A 23,930-nucleotide genomic window follows, 5' to 3' on the forward strand; every position below is an offset into this window, starting at 1 on the left:
AAAATCACTGCAGTTGGTGACTGTAGCCAGAAGTTAAAAGATGCTTGCTCCTTGGAAGAAAAGCTATGAGAAACCTAGACAGCATATTAAAAAGCAGGGACACCACTTTGTTGATGAAAGTCCACCTAGTTAAGGCTATGGTTTATCTGGCAGTCACGTACAGATGTGAGAGTTGGACCATAAAGAAGGCTGAGAGCCGAAGAATTGATACTTTGGAACCGTGGTGTTGGAGGAGACTCTTGAGAGTCCCTTGGACAGCAAGGAGATCAAACCAGTTAATCCTAAAGGAAATCAACAGTGAATATTCATTGGAAGAACTGATGCTGAAACTGAAGTTCTAAACTTTGGCCAAAGAGCTGATTCATTGGATAAGACCCTGATGCTGAGAAAGATTGAGGGCAGGAGGAGAAGAGCGCAGCAGAGGAAGAGATGGTTGGATGGCATCAACGACTCAATGGACATGAGTTTGAGCAAATCCCAGGAGATAGTGAAGGACAGGGAAGCCTGGCGTGCTGTGGTCCACGGGGTCGCAAAGAGTTGGACACGACTGAGCGACTGAACAACGACAACACAGATTGAAGAAAACGAAGGATGCGCCCGGTTATCCAGGTAGCTGAGGTCACCAGGTGGTCAGTGGGTGGTGCTGAGGCCAGGTGTCCCTGACAGCCAAACCTTTCTTTTGTTTTTTAAGCTTCCTCTTTTATGTCAAGTTGTCAGGGAGGGGGTGGGTTTAAGGTGAGGGAGAATGCTGCCTATGGAGGAAACAGCAGGGGCCTTGGTGCTGTGGGGAGAGGGAAGAGCGGGAGCAGAGTTGGCTGCAAGACTGGCAGGGAGAGCTCTGGATGCAGAGAGTGAGGACAGCAGAGAAAAGCACCAGAGCGGGGCTGGGATTATGTTTCTGAAGACTGCAACTACCGTTTACTCTAATTAAAGGTTACCGGACTGGCGGTGAATCAACATTCATGCGGAAGTGCAGTCTACACAACATAGAAAAAGTTATTTTGGGGCTCCAAAATCACTGCAGATGGTGACTGCAGCCATGAAATTAAAAGACGCTTCCTCCTTGGAAGAAAAGCTATGACCAACCTAGACAGCATATTAAAAAGCAGAGATACTACTTTGCTGACAAAGGTCCATCTAGTCAAGGCTATGGTTTTTCCAGTAGTCATGTATGGATGTGAGAGCTGGACCATAAAGAAAGCCGAGCACTGAAGAATTGAAGCTTTTGAACTGTGGTATTGGAGAAGACTCTTTGAGAGGTCTGTGGACCGCAAGGAGATCCAATCAGTCCATCCTAAAGGAAATCAGTCTTGAATATTCATTTGAAGGACTTATGCTAAAGCTGAAACTCCAATACTTGGGCCACCTGATGCGAAGAACTGACTTGTTGGCAAAGACCCTGATGCTGGGAAACATTAAAGGCAGGAGAAGGGGACAACAGAGGATGAGATGGTTAGATGACACCACAGACTCGATGGACATGAGTTTCAGTAAGTTCCAGGAGTTGGTGATGGACAGGGAAGTCTGTCCATGGGGTCGCAAAGAGTCGGACACGACTGAGTGACTGAACTGAACTGAACAACCTAGAAAACACAATAGATCCAACTCTATATTAAATTGGTCTTATCTTGACAGCAGTGAAGAGGACAAAAAATAATACAAACCAAAATACAGTAGGGGGCACTGATAAAATCTGGTTTGACAAATTCTTACGAGGTGGCAAAGTGCTTGGAAGAGCAAGGAATGTCAGGGCTGGAGGTGGTGCGTTGACCATGGTCTTGATTATTGGGGGAACATTTTAGTACTGACACAAAATGGAGCGGGATTCCCAAAATAAAGAGGCTTCAGAAACCTCATCCAGTGTACGGCAATCTGCACTGGGTCTTCAAGCATTGAAGGAAGCGGGTGAAGGGCTAGAGGCAGAGGTCCTGGGAAAAGGAGAAGCAACATCAGGATTAAGGTACTAAAATGGGAACACAGATGACCGGTGTGTTGGACAGGCTCTAAGGAGAACTGTCTATGTGGAACAAAGGTGACTTTTAGGAGAAAAGGAAAATCACTAAAAAAAAAAAGAAGAGGATTAGGAAAAAATTGTCAAAAAGGAAAAGAATGCGGTTGAAAATAATCAGCCAAGACGACATTCCGAGGTGAACTGCGATTTTGTTCACAATAATCTATGGATAGGATTCCAAGTTACTATCACTTTATTTTATCACTTTACAGGCAGAACTTAGCTAGGAGGAAATTAAGAATTTCTTGATGATTAAAATATGAAATAGTGTGGCAAGAGAGGATGGGGACTCTCCAGGTCTCTCTTAATTAGGTGTTAAAAATAGATGTTTCTAAAATTCCTGTTTCCTTTCTAGGCCTTCCAAGGTTCTGGAGAAGTGTTTTTAATCTCAGCAACGGGCTAATTGTGTCTAATGGCCTGTAAACAAACTCCCTAAACTATTAACCTTCTCTCTTTAGCCAGATATTCAGGAAATTAGTATTTGAAAGAAAAATCCCCAGCTGGTTGCCCAAAGGTGTGTCCCAAAGTACAGAAACTGTCACTTTATTTGGAGGAGACTCAAGGCCAAATCAGACACAAGCTTGTGGTGTGGGATAGATAAGCTAAAATCTTTTTAGAAATAAAGGCTAACTCCTCCACCCTCTGGTTCAGTTTACTTGTGTTCCTATCTGGAGGGAGAAATATAATTGATAGCACCTCTCAAATAGCTTTCAGACACACAAAACCATAATTTCAGCATATTTAGAAACAGTAAAACAATATCCCACAATTAACAAAAATATGTGAAGTCGGATCCTTGTAAGTTAAAAGTGATGCCATATTGAAAATGGAGTTCAGTTTAGCCTAAGAAAGGGAATGGCCACTGAACCTTCGGGGTGTGACAGGGGTGTTTGAGCTGCACTCTGCTTCCTTCCTGGCTCAGCCAGTAGAGAATCTGCCTGCAATGTGGGAAATTCAAGTTCGATCCCTGGGTCGGGAAGATCCCCAGAAGGGACTGGCAACGCACTCCAATACTTTTGCCTGTTGAATCCCATGGACAGAGGAGCCTGGTGAGCTACAGTCCATAGGGTTGCAAAGAGTCAAACACGACTGACTAACACACACACACACACACACACACACACACACACACACACACACTGTTTCCACTTATCTTCTTCAGTCCATGTAAAAAATCATTTGTTTCTAAAAGAACAATCCCAGACTAGCCAAAAATGTTATGAAAAAGATGGTCAATGATGTCGTTTCTAACTGTATTTTAAATTTTACTTACAGTAATAAAACTATGTGCTTGGCACCAAATGAGTAAAGAACAGAAGCAGAAGCACAGACAGAGGTCCAAGGGAGATACAAATATATTAGTGTGATTTCAAATGAGAGAGATACTAGATGATTTGATGACAGGTGTTAGAATAGTTAACAGAGCAACAATCACGACATAAAAGTTTCTGCTTTTAGCATTCCTCAACACAGACAGACAGGGAGCTGAAAAAAATCCAATGTTAAAAACACTGGAATTGTAAAACTACGAGAATACAACACAGATAAATCGCATCAATAAGCCAGCATTGGCAAGAGGTCAGAAAAAAAAAAAGAGAACTAAATACAAAAAGATTTAATGCTTGGTATGGAAAAACACTGAAAACAGAGTAAAAGAGATAAGAAACGGAGAAACAGGTAAATGTATTACATGTAGAGAAAAGTGCCAGCATCCTCGGCGTGTAATGATGAAGACCGTGCATGTGCTAAGCTGCTTCTGTCGAGTCTGGCTCTTTGTGACCCCATGGACTGTAGCCCGCAGGGCTCCTCTGTCTATGGAATTCTCCAGGCGACAGTACTGGAGTGGGTTGCCATTTCTTTCTCTAGGGCATCTTCCTGACCCAGGGACTGAACTTAGGTCTCTTGTGCCTTTTGCACTGGCAGGCAGATTCTTCACCACTGAGCCACCCAGAAGTCCTGCACCCGGATCTTTAGATTCCTGAAAAGTCTTTCCTGGATGCATTTAGCAGTCACCAGGCAACATGCAATGCGCTTAGGAATGGATATATTTCAGCATAACGCCTGGGTTTGGGATCCTATACTCACTTTTCAGCTGCGCAACATAGGATACATTTCCCTAACTCCGCCCACTAAGCCTCAGGTGGTCTGTGTGAGGACTGGGGACAATAACCTGCTTCAGGGGACTGTTGTGAGTGTTAAAGGGGGGATGCCTGTGAACACATTTAGCAAGTGCTACCAGGAAGAGGAGATTTGTTTCACAGCCTGGCATGGAGACAGCGGAATAGGGGGCTGAGTTGATGGGAACCTCCTATCCTCATGGGCAGTGAGCGAAGCACTCAGAAACACATGGCTTCTGCAGACGTGGGCTGCAATTCTGAGCACTGTCTCACTTACCAGCCCTACTAAAGATGAGAAACCTGTTATAATCCCAACAAGAAACAGCTTTAAACCAGAAACGCTGCCTTCTGCATCACCACTGTCGAAGGTGACCCATAGCAAGGCTGAATTTCAAGGTTGGCAAGATGCTCCTTCAATACAAATCTCTTTGGCCTGACCTTCTTTTCTCCTCCATTCTCTTTGCTTTCTAATTTTCAAATAGTATGGAAAAAATTCTGCCATAATTCTGAAATCACACTGATATACAATGGGGGATTTTTCTTCCAGAATGAAACTCAATGACTTTTGTAATTGGTTTTTTAGAGAACCACAAACATTTTAGTTCTTTACGAATTTATGGATTCAATTCCACCATGGCAGGGGCGGAGGGATGGGTATAGCTCACAAATTCAAAGGGTCCCACCTTTTAAACCCGATTGAAGTTTTTGGAATTTATTTAAAATACAGAACTTAAAAATCACATTTGGTTGGCTCAGGAAAATGAATTTCAGGATTGTTTATCTCTGCACAGCAGACACAACCTGTCTTCATAGTACACACTTTCTAATCACAACACTGCCCGAGACCCACCAACCATGGTTTCCAATACCCACTAAGCTTGGGTTTCTTCCCTAGTTTATCAAAACCCAGCAGAAAAGAGCCAGCCCCATGGCTGAATGGAAAGGGCAAGGCATTTTGTGAACAATCTACAGTTTGGAACAGAGTTCCAAATGATTTAGAGGAACAGGAGCATTTGGAATCAGCCAGGTTTTCCAAGTTCAGATAGAGATAGCAGTCTAACAGGAAGTGAGCTTCCTGCCCATGGCAATCAGAGTGGGTGGCCTCCACCTTCTCTTCCTCCTACAACAGGTTTCCCAAGACCAGTACTTGTTGATTTGAGGCCCCAGCACTGCAGGACCTTCCTGCCTCCCTGTACCATGTGGTAGTAGCTCCCCACACCCCCGCCTCTGCGCTGTGACAGCCAAGAATGTCTCCAGATAGTGTAAAAACACCCCTGCTTAGGAACCACTATCCTACAGCTAAAGAAGAACTAGAGAGCCTCCTGATGAAAGTGAAAGAGGAGAGTGAAAAAGTTGGCTTAAAGCCCAACGTTCAGAAAACGAAGAACGTGGCGTCAGGTCCCATCACTTCATGGGAAATAGATGGGGAAACAGTAGCAGACTATTTACTGGGGCTCCAAAATCACTGCAGATGGCGATTGCAGCCATTGAAATTAAAGGACGCTTACTCCTTGGAGGGAAAGTTATGACCAACCTATACAGCATATTAAAAAGCAGAGACATTCCTTTGCCAGCAAAGGTCTGTCTAGTCAAGGCTATGGTTTTTCCAGTAGTCAAGTATGGATGTGAGAGTTGGACTGTAAAGAAAGCGGAGAGCCAAAGAATTGATGCTTTTGAACTGTGGTGTTGGAGAAGACTCTTGAGAGTCCCTTGGACTGCAAGGAGATCCAACCAGTCCATCCTCAAGGAGACCAGTCCTGGGTGTTCATTGGAAGGACTGATGTTAAAGCTGAAACTCCAATATTTTGGCCATCTGATGTGAAGAGCTGACTCATTTGAAAAGACCCTGATGCTGGGAAAGACTGAAGGTGGGAGGAGAAGGGGATGACAGAGGATGAGATGGTTGGATGGCATCACTGACTCAATGGACATGAGTCTGAGTCAACTCTAGGAGCTGGTGATGGACAGGGAAGCCTGGAGTGCTGCAGTCCATGGGGTCACAAAGAGTCAGACATGACTAAGCGACTGAACTTAACTGAACCTACAACTATATAAGAATATTATAGCTATGGGTTCTTTTCCCTCACTTCATACCATTAAAGCGAAAAATCCACTTCGCATAGACTGTCAACTAAATTTTATGTAGTCATATCTATATCCATAAAAGCATAGAACCGGCCTTAAAAATATCACTTTTTTGAGAGGAAAATAAGATATTCCCATTCAACTAGCTAATGAAAGGCTTGTTTGTGAGAAGTTTTGTCAGATGACACCTGGGATGTTGGAGTATACATACCAGTCACAGAAAAAAATTAAATACTCTTTACTTATGTTTCATCAACCCAAGGTTGATGCAAGTTTGGAAAACAAAATGCAAATGAGAAAAGACCAGTAAGAACTAACTTATAACACATTCTTTCATTAGCAATCCAGAGTGAAAATCTCACCTAATATTTACTGTGGCTGCTGTGTGCCAGGAGGTCTTCAACCTCTATCTCTTTTAACTTTCAGAACCTTTCAGAGAAGTCAGAGAACCTGGAGAACCAGCCCAGAAAACAGGACCATTAGAAGTGGAACTAGGGTTTGAAGCCAGCATTCTGTCTCCAGAGCCTATGTCTTTTGTATATCAGAGGCTGCCTCGGTTGGCATCACTGAGTGGCTCCAGGGCAAATCAATCCATGCTTAGAAAAAAAATGTCAGTGGAAACTGGGAAATAGGAAAATCAGACGTGGTGAGAGACTGGGGGAGGAGAGAAAATTCTGCGCCTTCTGTTAAGTCTTGTTACAGAACAAGCGTGGAGTAAAATAGACATTGCAAATGGACAAGAAGCACACTGCAGTGCTAAGGAAGGCACGCCATTGTATTTACGGGAAAATGAACTTGTCTCAACTAAGCCGTATTATCAAGATAAACAAAGGGATAATTCCACCTATTTGGTAAGGATACAAAAAAAATTACAGTTCAAAGACTGAGATTCATTTTTATTTTTAATTTTCTGAATCAAAATCTCTTTCCATATGGACTTGGCGTGGCAAGAGCCAAAAATATCATTTCAGAAAGGCAGATTAGAGCCAAACACAGCTCTGAGAAAGCTGATGTGTGTGATGGGATCACCATGTTCCAAGCATTTTATCATTTTCCTAGAGTACCATTATGCGTAAATTCTGCAAAGAATTGTGATAGGGCCCCTCTAGTTAATATCTTAATGATTGGAAAGGATACTTAAGGAAATTTCCATGGATAACTTAACAAAAGTTTAGTATGGGCATCTAAACTCTTCCATGCACAGCTCCCCAACAAGCCTGCACACTGGATTCTGTGACAATGGGAGGTCTGAGTCTGGGGAACCCTGCTGGGGGGGGGGGCACATCCCTCAGCCAACCAGAATCATAGCATTGAGTTGGAGTGAGATAGCACCTCACAACACCTCCTCTCAGTTCAAACATGCAAACCTCTAGCGTAGCAGAGACTCTAAGAGGGATGGCCAAATCTGGGGTTAAGTGCCCACTGAGGATAAAACTGGATATAATTTTACAGTTTTTGATGCACCTTCACATGGATTTTAGTACTGAATTATCACCTCAACCCAGTGAGAGGGTATTATCAGTCTCACTGCATAAAACGGTAGGTGAGGGGTGAATGACTAGCTTGAGTTTATGTGTGTGCCTGCTAAGACACTTCAGTTGTGTCCAACTCTTTTTGACCCTATGGATTGTAGCCCACCAGGTTTCTCTGTCCGTGGGATTCTCCAGGCAAGAATATAAGAGTGGGTTGCCATGCTCTCCTCCAGGGGATCTTCCGGACCCAGGGATCAAACCTGTGTCTCGTACATCTCCTGCATCGGCAGGCGGGGGCTTTACCACTAGCGCCATCTAGGAAGCCCAGGTTTATATACCTAGCATTTCTGGGTGCTGTTCTTCATTGCTCAGTTGTGTCCAACTCTTCGGGACCCCGTGGAAAAGTAGCCTATCAGGTTTCTTCGTCCATGGAAATTCTCTAGGCAAGAAGGCTGGAGTGGGCTGCCATGCCCTCCTCCAGGGGATCTTCCCGACGCAGGGATCCAACCCAGGTCTCCCGCACTGCAGGTGGCTTCTATACCATCTGTGTCATATAGGTTATAATTAACTTCAGGTCTGACCTTGATTTTGTTTACTTTCTGCTCCACCACGCCACCAGGAGACAAAGGATTCAGCTCAGCGGGGAAGTCTTACCAATGCCTCCTATTCAATCCAGGCCTTAATTCAGCTATTAAGCTGCTCATTGCTCTTTTGTGGAGGATTACTTTAATTTAGTCAAGACAGGTTTTATCATAGACATAATTTAAGGTTAACTTTGCAATGATCACTGAGAAAATATATTTGTAAATATAGCCCTTTCAAATGGACATAAAAACAATTCAAATTAAGAAAGTCTAGTTGACAACAAAAGGTAATTCCACATGCCAGAAGCTCATGGAATTCCATAAAGCTTAAATTGTTAATATCAAGTCCTGAGACCATGAAAAGGCACAATTAAAGAGATACAGAATGATTGCATTTAAGAATCAGTGAATTAATATCAATTTACTAGGGCATTGTTGATTATTTGTACTGTGGGTTAACTTTTAGAGCAACTAAAGTATTTCTCACAAGGCACTTGGATTGTTCATCTCTTCTCATGCTTCTTAAACCAAATGGAGTTTTGAATATGAAACTAAATTTTGAAATTTATTTCCTAAACTTTTAAGATACATTTTCGTTATTTAAGTAAACTTATATTTTTAAAAAGCGATCTTTTTATATAAATAATCATCTATGATCTTGTGAGCTTGGGGAGCTTGGTGTACTGCAATCCACGGGGTCAAAAGCGTCGGACATGCGTTAAGAGACTTAAAAACAACACCAACAAAACGAGGAGAGTGGTTGGCATACACTTACTTCTGTATTCTCTGCCTTTGTCTCTTCACATGTACATGTGTGAAGTACACATGGCCACCTGCGCTGGGAATGGTTTGGAGTCTGAGAGATGCATGAAGCCAGCAGGCCAACAGTTGGTGGGATCAATGAAAACTGTAGGAAATTACAGATTCACTAGACATGAAGTATGTACAGATGAAAGATGGGCAGGATAGAGACCTCATAAAAGCAGTCAAGAGACTTCTACTACAAGGCTTTTTGTCACTTATTGATTACAAATCCAGATTATTTACTGTGATTGTTGGTATCAGTTATTTTATGGTTTTGGAATAAATGCTTCCAACAGTAATATATTAAATTCAGAAGTACATGTTAAGTCCGTAAGAGTCTAATACTAATGTCAATAAGCAGGGCCGTTCCCCAGCACCACGCGATGATCTGGTACCAGCTGAGTAACCTACAGCTCATCTTTGACACCATGTGCCAGGGATAGCATCAGATTCCACAGGTTAAGTGTTCAGTCCTACAAAACCCCATGCCACCTTCAGACGCAAGCCCAGGTTGTCACCTATAGCGGTGGGGGATTCTGACCCACTGCTATAGATCGTCGCTTCCATGTCCCTCTCCTTGGGTTTCAATCGTTTGCTACAATGGCTCGTGGAACTCAGAGAAATATTTTCCTTGCTAAATAACTGGATTATTGTGAAAGGATACCACTCGGAGCAGGCAGGCAGAAGAGCTGTAAAGGCAAGACATGTGGGAAACTCCATGTTGGTTGAGCATAACTCTCCCCAAACCTCAACATGCTCACCAGCATGCAAGGCCTCTGAACCCCATTCTCTGGGGTCTTGATGGAGGCTTCACTGTATAGGTACCATTGATTAAATCATAAGTTATTGGAGTCTGAGCTCCATTTCCAGCCAAATTCCCCTCTCCAGAGATCTAGGGGTGAAACTGAAATTTCCCACCCTCTAATCACAAAGACTGGCTCCCCTGGAAAACAATCTCCATCCTCACGTACATCCCAAACTACCTTCCTTAACAGAGAAAGGCACGATCGTTGCTCTCAGCACTTAAGCAATTTCAAAGGTTTTAGGCGCTCTGAAGGGGGGCAGAAAACAAATAGAAATTTCTTATTATAAATCACAGCATTGCAGTATAGAATTTATATTTCTCAAGAAAGTTCATCATGACTACAGAAGTTTCACAGTATTGGTAACAGTTTCTATCCACCAGAGGGGTTTTTAAAATATCACTGACCAGACATAGACTGGAGACACAAACCCGATGAAGAAGCATCAGCGTCTACGATAAAGTCTGCAGTTATTATAAAAACACTAAGCACAAAGAATTCAATTTCACACATGCAGCTCAGAAGGTACATTTATGTGAAAGCCAGCGAAGTGTGGCTTTTCATTTAGATCAAATGACTGTTCTGAATTAATTTACTCAGTTTTGATTCCGGGTTTTCTTGTGCATGTACCAAAAGTTAAGTGATAGCTGTCAGTGTCAGCTTGCTTAGCAGAAGAACTTCATATGGAGTTAAACTGAATAGTGTTCTGTCAAAGCCATTGTACTGGAATGGACAAAAAGTTTGTTCAGGCTTTTCCACATGATGTTATAGAAAAACCTGAACCAACTTTTTGGCTAATCCAATATAATAAAAATGGAAAACCTCTTAAATCTAGGAATTGTTCAGTTTTTCTTTTCGTTTAATTCATTGACTCAAAGTAAAGCATTTGGAAGTTTATTCTCTTGATAGTGAAATATCTGAATTTACTGTGAATTCTAGTGCAAATTCAGTTTAAAAGTTCCGTGTTGAATATATTCTTTGTTTTTCACAGTGACAATATAAATATATTGATATATTTCAGTGAAATACACCATTATGGTTAAGAACAACATCCTTACTAAAATTAGAAATCTGTGGAGCATGCTTGAAAGTAATCATGCGATGCATTTAACTCATAACTCTGTTCAGACAAGCTGTGATATTCTACAAATCAACCCAGAAGCTGTGGTTGTCAAAATTTACAGTAACTGAACCACAAAAGAGTGTCAAAACTGACACTGGATACAAAAGCCTCTCTGTGGTCTGTCTGCAGCCCATTATCAGTCAAACGTTTAGTAAAGTTTCAGCCTTGAAAAAGCTACTTTATAAATCAAGCCTAGTGTCTACTGAAAGGTGGCAGAATATGCCAACCCCAAATATGCCACTTTGGCACAGGTGTTATTTTGAGCGGGAGCCAACTGAGAGGGAACAGACATTAAGAAAAACTCTCTGCTCTCCCTTATTCACCTTAGCAGGACATACATTCGTAAAGGTAGCCCCCCGGCCCACCACTCCTTATCGAGAAGGACAGAAGTTAATCTACAGAGGTACCAGCCAAGAGGGTCGTGTCCAACTCTTTGTGACCTCACAGACTGTAGTCCGGCAGGCTCCTCTGTCCATGGGATTTCCGGGGCAAGAATACTGAAGTGGGATGCCATTTCAGAGGAATCTAAACATCAAACTTTACCAACTAATCCTTATCATTCATTAGTTTCACACTATATGTGATTTTCCACAATCTGCTGCCCCAAAAGTTCAATGTCCTTTTCCTTCATCTTGTCACTGATTGACAAATTTATTGTTCTCTGGTTCAGAGGCCACAGAAGCCCAAGTTCTAACCATCTGTCTGAGCTACTCATCTCTACACACTCCCATGGTCTGTGTGTTGCATGTGTTAATAAATTCCTTTTTCATTTCTTCCTTGTTATTCTGTCTTTTGCCAGAAACCTAGATGGAAAACCTAGGAGAGGAGAGGGAAACTTTCTTTTCCTCTCCCGTACTACCTGAGCAGTAATTCCTTTACAAGAGTCTTCCAAATTTCTTTGCATTTTGTCCAAAATCAGTCAGCAATATTTAATCAAAGGATTGAACTAATGAGTATCCTAAATGTTCAGTTTTTGAAGTGCTAAGTAAGTATAAATCACTGAAAAACGTTTGCAAGAAGACATTGAAACTAATCCCTATAAAAGTGGGGTGGGGGACCGATTTGAGAAATCAAATTATATACTGGATTTCCATTCTGACATCTGTAACTAAATTATTGGAATATTTCTATTGGTGGGAAGAGTCAGGGCAACTCCTATTTTTAATTAGTGATTTTTATATTGATATCACAAAGAAGTGGAATTGAGAAAACTGATTCTGCTGCAGTGTGGTAGAACTTTCAAAATATGTACAAATAAAAATATTTGGCAAGCTCTGGTCTGTAAAAATGCTTGTCAAAGAAAAGTTCTCTGAGTGAAGCAAAAAACAGTACTTAAGATAATATTCTGTCAGGAATACTTGCCCATTTTAATTAAAATGTCAGAATTGAGATTACTTTGTCAAATTTTCTTGGAGCTTGCTACAAGCAGAGGTAAGTTTTCTCAGTTACAAATTATGATCTGTAGAGAAACATCCATTGGAGGTGTTAACGATTTTAAATGTTTCACTCACACTACAACTTGCAGGCTACTGTATTTTTTTTTCAGTTAAAAAAAAATTCAAACATATTTTAACAAAATGTCTCAGGAGGAGAAACCAGATGGAGCCAGATGGAGACCAGCAAGGACAACACCAGGTGTCGGACTTTGGCTTCGGGGTCAAGGGTCAAGGTCCTTTCCAGGGTGACATGCAAGGTGGAAGCACCTCAGCTGAGCAGGCAGTGTCAGGCTTTAGCTGGCTGGGTGTTAGACAACAGGGAATGGGTTAATTGGTGCACGCCCTACCTACATGCATACAAATTATATCATGCATTTTTAAGATGCTGTCTTGGTCAAGTGAAAAAGTGAGTAGGAAATCTTGGTCTAAAGAAATAAGTTCAGGCCCCTGTTTCACTGTAGTGACACTAAGGATGCAGGGTCAAGTTCCTGCCTCACCTCAACGCACCCACCTCCACCACACCTTTCAACTGCAAGCCTGTGTTGCTGGCATCTGCTCTCCCTTCCCCCCTTAAAAACATGCTTTTCTCAGCCTGAAGCAGTTCCCTGAGTCACAGACGGGCTCAATGAATATCTGTGGAATGAACAGCTTGATGGGTTTTTAAGATCTCTCTTTAAGAGAGGAGGTGCTAAAGATTATAGATGCCAGAATAAAACCGCTTTGCCAGTGATATTGATATTACAGGATGCTGGCATCTGTGTGCACACTTCTGCACATCGATGGGTAGGTGCAATGGTGCCAGCACTATCAGGATTGCACGTGAAGTGGCCCTCAGTGTTGTGAAAATCCACAGGTAGACCTAAAAACCCCTGAAATCCCACTCCAGTGCACCTGAGATACAGGATTGGAGGCCATGTTTTCTTTGATGTAGAACTGATCACATTACCAAGAGACAGAATCAACACACCATGACTTCCTCCACTAAATAACTTGTCTGAACTCCAGGTTATTGAGACTCTTGCTTGTTTGGCTGCAAGTACAACCTGTGAAGCCACCAAGGACAAATCTGCAAATTGTTATTGTTTATGTCGCTAAGCCACGTCCAACTCTTTGAGACCCCATGGACTGTAGCCCACCAGGCTCCTCTGACCATGGGATTTCTCCAAGAATACTGGAGTGGGTTGCTATTTCCTTTTCCAGGGGAACAGTGAAAATACTAATTCTAAGCATCATGGGAAGCATGATGCTTGTAGAGCGTGAGGTAGATTGTACCACTGTTTACCACTAAAACATATCCCAGAATATAGATGCTACTTACAATAGACATGATTTCTTTCCCTCACCGAGTTTATAATCAATTGCTAATTATGAGGATAAAGTTGCAATTAAAAACAAATGCAGAAGTCACAATATTTTTCTAACCAAAATTAGCTCTGTAAAGACTCTGTGGGCATTTATTTCTAAGAAAGGTGGACCTTAAAAAAAAGGCTCGGCTGTCTCCAAAGTCCTAGTGAGGGCACTTGGATGCTGTGGGAATACGGCCGCTTCTTAACATCCACCACCAGAAAATGAACCGCTTAAAATCCAGACGGTTACAACATGCAAGGTTGACCTTAACGGGTACAAAATTGGTCCAGGAGGATTTGCAATATTGTCCTACTAGCGCCAGCGGGGGCTGCTGTGCGCCCGCAGTGACAGGTAAATGAAAAGGTGAGGCTTATGAATTTCATGCCCAAGCACCTGTAACGTTTCCAGGAAACCCCGCTGATGCAGCCGCTTGCATCTGAAATCTACAGGGTTCACTGCGGGAGAAATGAAGGTCACTGACTGACATTAAAACTGACATGGCTCACATTTCAAAGCCTTAGTGTTGATAAAATACTTCTTCTGTTTTTATACGTAACTGACCCCAAACAGTATGGCTGAGTAATCGCTCTCCTATGAGTAGGACTTTGAAATTTTACTTTCTCCCTTATATCTAATAGTGCTTTAAAACTCTCTATTGATTTTTGATTAACTTATCTTATCTAATTTAGTTTTGGAAAATTCCATTAGATGCAGACGGGATTTTTAAAAGTAGATGTTCCATATAAAAAGAACTTGTTTTCTGTCTGTCGCAATGCATAAAATGGATTTACTTTAATGAATTAAAGCAAATATTTATGTAAACCTAGGGAACGCAAAGACTTATGTAGGACATTGTGGTTCTGGTCACATCTGCACATTGGTCAAGCTTGGACTGATCCTTCACGCAGCCTAGAACTTAAAGCAGACAGACAAGTATATGGCTGTTTTCTTCAACTCTTTAAAGAGTTGGTTTTTAAACTGTCTTTGGATCTCACTTTATTGCCAGTAGCTCCCTTTTCACATGTAAACCTACTTTCCATTTTCACTAGGTAGCTTGCCTTTTAGTGTCCAGTGAGAACTGCATACATGAAGAAGGTAAGGTTTGATGAGAGGAAAACACGTAGCCCGCACAGGTCTTGGTGGGTAGGCTGCTACAACCAGCTCCTTGTGGTAAGAGTACATGCAGTTTTTAAAACGTCTTAACCTCAACTTCTTCATATGTAAGAAAGATAGACGTTCAAATAATTTGAAATTAATTTAAGTAGAGTTACAGTTCATTAAGCACCATGTTTGAATTTCAAAGGAGGCAATGAAATTACCTTTATGGAAGGTTATACCCACACAAAAGAGTCTCCTCTCTGAAAGGGTGCAGAGTAGACAGATTAATTCTCCCTCAAGACTGGATCAGACTGAGGTGTGCACACTTTTTTCAGCCAAGAGTGACTCATCCCTAATGTAGAGAGATCTTACTCCCACGGGCTCTGGGCACAGCGTGAGGTAGCCTGTCTGGAGCTCAAGACACATCTTTGAAGTTTTCTCTTTCATCTTAAAAAGTTCTAAGATATTCCACTCTACTGTAGAATGTGCGCCTGCTTATTGTAATATCAATTTGGTATTCTGACTCACCTTTCTCTAGAATGCTATGTAAAGTGAACACGCCAAGATACTCCCACACTTAAAGGAAAGAATTCTTGTTCCTGGCATGTTACCTTACCTATGAGTATATATACTATTTGGGTCAAATAGGAGAAATATATAGGTCTGCAAGGTCAGAGAAGATCACTGCTGTTATCTCTCTCTCTCTCTCTCACACACACACACTACACACACATAATGTCAAGGATTTTTCCATTCCAGAGACAAAAACCGCTTACTGAAAAAGACCATGTTAAAGATTTCAGTAAAATTCCATGTGATTTTAGTCTGTGGTCTCTTACACTGCTCTTCAGAGCCTGATGACTGTCCCAAATCGTAAGTTCCTGTCTGACCCCAAAAAGTCAAGAAAGAGGGAAACTGATGGAATATAGTCCTTGGTGCCTCAGATGGTAAAGAATCTGCCTGCAATGTGGGAGATCTGGGTTCAGTCCCTGGGTTGGGAAGATCCCGTGGAGGAAGGCATGGCAACCCACTCCAGGACTCTTGCCTGGATAATCCCCATGGACAGACCAGCCTGCTGTGCTGCAGTCCATGGGGTTGCAAGGAGCAACTAATACTTAGCCCACAGCAACATAAAAGGAACTTCTACATTAATTCTAAATCATAAAAGAAATGCCAAGTGTTACCAAAATTAAAATGTAAATTGACAAGAGATTAGACAAGATATGCATTCAAAGGGACCGTAACCAAGATACCAATTTCTCATCTCTGTTAAATGAATCAATGAATTCATACCAAAACACTGTCAAATGACAGTCAAATCACTCTCCCCCAGAAACACCAAGAACAAGTATAAAAAGACTTTCAGATAAACTTTTACTGATCTCCAAGCCCAAGTAAATCTTTTAAGTGCGCAATCCAAGGTATTGCTTCAATAGGCTACATGAACCATAGGACAAATTTGAGAGCAAGAAAACTGTAAAAAAAAGAAAAAGATTATATCAAACAACAATAGCATCAAAAACATAAATCATTATGGGAAGAGTTGAGGAAAATTACCAGGTAGCAGTGCTTCTTAGATTTAATGGCCTACTGGGAACTGGACTTTAGAACATGTTTCTGGAAGGTTAAATTTTGACTGTGAATGTGGTTCTTTTTTGATTTGTCTTCAGCTTTGGAAACTAAGGACTAATGAATAAAGGTGAAAAGAAGTACAGGAACGCAGCAGGGGACCTTAGAAGAAGCAAAGAAAGGGCAACCGGGAGGTGAAATTTTTTTTTTTTCTTTTTGCCGAAAGATTTCATGGTAATAATTTTTTTCTATTTTGTATGTTTTCAAATTTTATATTTTTAAAATTTAAGAAGACTCCTTTTATAATGTAAAGATTCAAGGTGCAGAAATAGTGCATTCCTCGGGGGGCCCCGGATATCACAGTAAGCCCCAGTGTTAGAGGAAGCGCACTGACTGAAACCGCCCACCCTGGCCAGGCACCATAATCACCATCTGCCTGAGCTGGTTTACGACAGAAGGTCCTGGAAAGGAACAGGGAACAAATAAGCCTCCACCAACCCAAAGAGTTTGGGAAAGGTCAAAAGGAGACACCACATGTCCCACCACCTCCCAGAATCCTGCTCTCTGGCATCCATCTTGGCTGAAAAAGGCGTGCACCACCAGGAAGGACTCTGAGTCAGAATGATTGGCTAAAGACAACCTGGAAACTAATCCCATCACCGTAAAACCCGAGCCTGCAAGCCATGTGGCAGAGCTGATCTCCTGGGTTCCCTTACCCTCCTGCTCTCCATCCGGGCACCCTTTCCCAATAAAATCTCTTGCTTTCTCAGGACATGTGTTTTCTCGGACAATTCATTTCCAAGTGTTAGTCAAGAGCCCGGTTTCGGGCCCTAGAAGGGGTCTCCCTTCCTGCAACACCAAGATACACATACTGGTTTGGGAAGGAATAAATGTCTCACTTTGGCATTGCCAGTTTCATTTTTATTTGGCTGAATATTGTTATTTCTGAGTCCAGTTGAGGCATCCAGAAATGTGTTGAACCATTTTGATGTAATTGCTACAGGGGATACTTAACAATAGAGCTGTTCTACTTTCAAGTGCTATAATTTCTGTTCTTGGCTTAAGTCTTTGACTTTTGTTCAATTCTCTATTTTTAACTCCTAAACCTAAGACTGATAAAACTGATAGCCTTGAGTGGAGGAAGATCAAAACACTATTCTCAATAAGTACAGGTCACTGCAAAGCTGGACAGCAGATGGGAACATGCTAGTTCACAGGAAACCTCAGGATGTTTTAACCCGTGAATAGTTCACTCTGTTCTTTAAGAGAGAGGAAAATATTCTACATACACTATTTTATAAACTCAAAAGATACATATGAGGTACTTGAATTAAAACTTAAGCCTAACATCGGGAAATGAATAACACATTTACCTTATACATTTTTCTACATTTCATAGCCACATATGTGTCATCTGGAAAGCAGTATCATTGAAAATCTCATTTTTTATTTCTGCATTTGGCAGAAGACAGGACCAAAAACAAGCACTTTTTCAAATACTACTATCGATTTATAAGCTGTGAACAAGGATTATTCCTACCTTTGGCAGTTCTTCAGAACCAGTCAGAGCCTTATAGATTAGCTACTTTGATTCCTGGATTTTATAAGGAACCTGAAGACTTAATAGATTGTTATATTGCTAAGGTCAAAAGTTAGCTTAGTGACATTGGAGCTCCTTGAAAATAAGTTATTATACACTTGCAGAGATTTTTTTTGTAATGGGGATTATCATTTTTTTAAATGGGGATTATCATTAAGAAGGTAGAAGAAAGATGTCACTCTCTTTTTATACAAAAGTACATGTTTATAAGCACAAAAATAAATAAAATTATTATTTTGCTACCAATTCTCTACAATCTATTTCAGAGGATAGAAGCAGGATAAATGCTTCCTAATTCATTCGAGGAGGCCAGCATTACCTTAATACCAACACCAGACAAAGACAATTCACGAAAACTACAGATCAATATCTCTCATGAACACAAAAGCTAAAATCCTTGACAAAATATACCAAATTGAATCCAAAAATGTATAAAAAAGTATCATACACAATGACCAAGTGGGATTTATCCTAGGTTTATAAGGTAGATTCAACACTGAAAAATGAATTAATGTAATCCATTACATCAACAGACTAAAAAAGAGAAATCACATGATGATACCAATAGATGCAGAAAAAAAAAATCTGACAAAGTCTCAAACATGTTCACGATAAAAACCGTCAGTAAATGAGGATCAGAAGAGGACTTCCTCAACTTGAAAATTCCATGAACAAAATTTCTGTCACTGATGTCATATCTAATGGCAAGAAACTTGACCTTTCCCACTAACATGAGGTACAAGATAAGGACGTGCTCTCTTACTATTCCTTTCAATGTCGTACTGCAAGTACTGACTAAATAAGGCAACAAGGCAAGGAAAGGGCATAAGATGAACAAATTGGGAAAGAAGACAAAACTCTTTGCTCACAAACGACAAGATAATCTAGGCAGAAAATCCAAGCGAATCAATCCAAAAAAACCCCTAGAAATAATAAGCACTTACAGCAAGGTTGCAAGGTCCAAGGTTAACATGCAAAAGTCAATTTCCATCCTACATAGCAACAACGAATATGTGCAATTTGAAGTAAAAACACAATGCCATTTACATTAGCAGTTGGAAACTGAAGTACTCAGGAATAAAATCTAACAAAATATAAAATAAGACTTACATGAGGAAAGCTACAAAACTCTGATAAATGAAAGCAAAGAGGAACTAAATAAATGGAGGTATCCCATGTTTGTGGATATGAAAATTCAACATTATCAAGATGCGGGTTCTTCACAAATCGATGCACACATGCAGTGCAGTTTCAGTCAAAAGCCCGATATTCTTTCATGGACATCAACAAACTGATTTTAAAGTTTAGATGGAGATGAAATGACCCAAAATAGTCAAAACAGTATTGAAATAAAAACCAAAGCTGGGGGACTGACATTACCTGACTTCGACTTCATGATGAAGCTACATTAATTAAGTCAGTACCGTGCTGGCGAAAGAACAAAGATCAGTGGGACAGAATAAAAGCCCAGAGACAGACCCTGTAAATGCAGTCAACTGGTTTTTGGCAAAAGAGCAAAGGCAACACAATGGCGCAGACCTCTTCTGTTCCGAGTTTTCCGATTCTTACCTGATGTCCGTACACGTTATGCAGCTGATGTCTCGACTGTTTGTTGTGATCAGGTTCAAAGCTACTGATGTTTCCTTGTCAGAGGTCGGGTGTGCTCCACATTTAAAGAAAAATTCCTGAAAGAATGAGAAATATGATCACAGACAGGGAATCCGGCCGGCCATGTACCTCCTAAACATGTTCACAGTCAAGAATCTCTTCAGGAGAAGAAGAGTATCATCAGATTATAGATGAGTCTGAAATAAGACAACATCCACTCTTTTGAGGGAAATTAATGCCCTTGGGGCAAATTACTCAACAAGCCCCCTTTTTAAGAAGGTTCCAAGTATCTGCTAGTCTCTCTGCCTTTTTCTTTTTCAACCAAGGAGTTGTGGGAGCATTCTGGGCCCCCTGCTCAGCTCTTGATGATAAGTGAGTCTGGGAGAAGAACACAGTGTCAATGGAGGAGGAAGCCTACCGTACATCTCGATAATGAGGAAGCATCTCGACAACGAGGAAGAGGAGACCCTGAGTCATGAAATGATTGGTCCAAAGTCAAACAGTCAGAGGTGAAAGCAGGAAGCAACCCAGGTTTCCTAAAGGGGGATCCAGTGCTTTTCTACAGGGTCCGCTCACAGTTGGTCAGTGAGAAGCAAGAATATTGTGCCAGGTAAGAAATATAGGGACTCCAACTATTGATAAGCATGCATGGATTGCAGACAGAGGATGAGACAGTTGGATGGCATCATCGACTCAACAGACGTGAATTTGAGCAAGCTCTGGGAGTGGGTGAAGGACAGGGAAGCCTGGCATGCTGCAGTCCACGGGGTCGCAAAGAGTCAGACACAACTGAGCGACTGAACTGTAGACGTAAGGGGGGCGGAGCGTACCTCTCCCCAGCCTGACTTACAGTCTGCCCCTCATTCTGCACACTCCGGCATCCCAGAGCTCCCTGAGAGTCTCACCTGCCCATGCCCTGTGTCAGGTAGCTGGGAATGTTCTAAACCCAGGCCTCTTTTCATCTCAGTTCATTTCTCAGCCCTGTCCTGCCACATACTCCTTTATCTTAGCGGCTCATGTAAGTCACATCCTTGGTGTTTTTTTTTTTTTTTCCCCTGGTTGTATGCATCCTGATGCTGGGGAAGGCTGAGGGCAGAAGGAGAAGAGGGCATCAGAGGTTGATTGGTATCACTGATGCACTGGACTAGAACTTGGGCAAAGTCTGGGAGATGCTGAAGGAAAGGGATGCCTGGTGTGCTGCAGTCCATGGGGTCGCAGACGGTCAAACAAAACTGGGCAACTGAACAACAAAAGTTCACTGGCTCTTAGTCCCCTGCCCAGGCCAGAGGCTGAATCCAGCTATCGACAGTGAGCCTGCAGGGTCTTGACCACTGGAGTGCCAGGGGATTCCCAAGTCACATTCTTCTTCACTTGTCTTATTTTTCCTACTGTTTCTATTTGTTTGCATAGCCCCTCTTCCCCCGCACCCCACACACCAAGATGTTGGGCCAGTAAATACTGTGCTTCTTGTCAAACAGTACGCACACCGTCCATGGTAATAATACCATGAAACTAAATTTTCTGCCACTACAAAAATTCCATACAAATGTAACAGAGGATAACCAAAGGACTCTTGCACGTACATTTAATCCTCAATTCCATTTGTGTATCACTACTTGTATATAGAAAGCATTTTGCTTTAAACATTAGACCTGGTGTCAGTAAACTTTATTAAAGCACCACATATTAAAGGTGTTCAGCTTTGCAGGCCATATGGTCTTTGCTGCACTGTTCAACTGTGAATTATTGTCTAAAAGCAGCCATGGACCATATGCAAATGAGTGGATGTATCTGTATCCTAATAAAACTTTATTTATAAAAATATGCATCAAACTGAATTTTGCCAACAGGCATAGACTGACACTTTCACCTTGAGCTTCCCAAATGGCACTAGTGGTTAAAAATACACACACACACACACACACACACACACCATCTGCCAATGCAGGAGATATAAGAAACTCAGGTTCAATCCCTGGGTCAGGAAGATTCCCTGGAGGAGGGCATAGCAACCAACTCCAGTATTCTTGCCTGGAGAGCCCTCTGGACAGAGGAGCCTGGGCTATGGTCCATAGGGTCACAGAGAGTCAGATATAGCTGAAGGGACTTAACATGCATGCATAGATTGTCCACATCTGCAGTGGACCCTGAAATATTTATGGGCTGTCTTATATACATTTATATCCTAACAGTGGATGGCAAAGGACAAGCAATTAGATATATTTTCTTAAAAAAAAAAAAACAGTAGATTTATTTAATGAATGTCACCAATGTTTCTTTATACATTTGACATCACTCTTAAACTGTCTGTTCCCTACTTGTAACCAAACTAAGGGCTCCCCTGGAGGCTCAGTGGTAAAAAATCCATCTGCAATGTCGGAGATGCATGTTCAATTTCTGGGTCAGGAAAATTCCCTGGAGAAGGAAACGGCAACCCACTCCAGTATTCTTGCCTAGAGAATCCCATGGACAGAGGAGCCTGGTGGTCACATGCATGGGGTCACATACAGTGCATGGGGTCTCAAACAGTAGAACATGACTTTGCAGCTAAACAACAGCAAACCAAACTGACCTCCTCCTCCTCTGACCACAGACACAGAGAGCCACACCTGTGGGTCTCTAAGTCCAACACACATCAGAATCATCTGGGAGGCTTGTTAAACGACTTTGCAGGGACGCACCCCAGATGCTCTGACACTGCATTTCCAGCGAGTTGCCAGGTGATGCTGTCACTACAGCTCTGGGGACCACACTTTTGAGAACTACTGAGTTAGAGCAGCATTAAAGGTAAAGGGAGTAAACTACTTACTATTTCAGAAAATGAGGGCTGTAACAAGCTCGCTTAGTGCACCTGAAAATAATGGCACGTCTCAGGTAAAATGTGTTAAACTCTTCAAAAATCTGGAGTGTTCCCCTGTACAGAGAAATGTGCCCAAGCCAGGAATTGGGAGCCCAGGATGTTTTTAAGAATAAGTGCCTTATCAATCTCAGGTGGTATAGGTTAACAGAACTCCCCCACCTAGGGCAAGTGACAGAGAAGCTGACCCCCCGGCCTGCAGTCCGCAGCCCCAGTGATGCAACTGTGCCAGCAGCGCCGCTGTGATGATGGGATGAGCGCCTGGTGGGAGCCTGTTCAGGCGTGTCTGCGGGGTCCTGCATGGCTTCCCCAATGATATGAATCCTTCAAAGGTCAATTCAAGGGTATTATGGAAGAGAGTTAAGCCCAAACTTGACTATCAAAACAAGACATCTGGAGGACATGACTGATCCTTGTGAAATACACAGACTGCTTTTGCAGACCTGAAAAAAAAATCCTCACTCATAACGAAAAGCAATACCTCCAGAATAGCTGAGTTGGCTGGCCTATTGAGGCAGTATTTCACATAGAGATAAACAGATAGAATTTATATTTTTTCTTAGATTGCAGAAAGCTACTGGTAGACATTTAGCTAACAAATCACAAACCGCCCTAACACTAGACAAAACTCCACCAGATAAAAGTCAAAATCCTTTTTACTGGAGGCAGGAATTTTACAATCAATAGTGTCAGTTCAGTTCAGTCTTGTCTGACTCTGCGACCCCATGAATGGCAGCACGCCAGGCCTCCCTGTCCATCACCAACTCCCGGAGTTCACTCAGACTCAGGTCTATCGAGTCGGTGATGCCATCCAGCCATCTCATCCTCTGTCGTCCCCTTCTCCTCCTGCCCCCAATTCCTCCCAGTATCAGAGTCTTTTCCAATGAGTCAACTCTTCCCATCAGGTGGCCAAAGTACTGGAGTTACAGCTTCAGCATCATTCCTTCCAAAGAACAACCCGGGCTGATCTCCTCTAGAATGGACTGGTTGGATCTCCTTGCAGTCCAAGGGACTCTCAAGAGTCTTCTCCAGCACCACAGTTCAAAAGCATCAATTCTTCAGCGCTCAGCTTTCTTCACAGTCCAACTCTCACATTCATACATGGCCATAGGAAAAACCATAGCCTTGACTTGATGGACTTTTGTTGGCAGAGTAATGTCTCTGCTTTTGAATATACTATCTAGGTTGGTCATACTTTTCTTCCAAGGAGTAAGCGTCTTTTAATTTCATGGCTGCAATCACCATCTGCAGTGATTTTGGAGCCCCAAAAAATAAAGTCTGACACTGTTTCCCCATCTATTTCCCATGAAGTGATGGGACCAGATGCCATGATCTTCGTTTTCTGAATGTTGAGCTTTAAGCCAACTTTTTCACTCTCCTCTTTCACTCTTATCAAGAGGCTTGTTAGTTCCTCTT

General features: G+C 42.0%; 1 protein-coding gene across 2 annotated transcripts in view; it reads right to left on the reverse strand.

Moving 5' to 3' along the window:
* The window catches only part of PRKN (parkin RBR E3 ubiquitin protein ligase), a 1,201,361-nt gene that overhangs the window by 552,608 nt on the left and 624,823 nt on the right, over positions 1 to 23,930 (reverse strand). For both annotated transcript variants that reach the window (XM_052645487.1, XM_052645486.1), the window contains exon 6: positions 19,619 to 19,734. In XM_052645487.1, coding sequence (XP_052501447.1) covers positions 19,619 to 19,734 — 116 coding nt within the window. The remainder of the gene's footprint in view (positions 1 to 19,618; positions 19,735 to 23,930) is intronic.

Source organism: Budorcas taxicolor, chromosome 9 (assembly GCF_023091745.1).
Source record: "Budorcas taxicolor isolate Tak-1 chromosome 9, Takin1.1, whole genome shotgun sequence".
Classification (NCBI taxonomy): Eukaryota; Metazoa; Chordata; class Mammalia; order Artiodactyla; family Bovidae; genus Budorcas; species Budorcas taxicolor.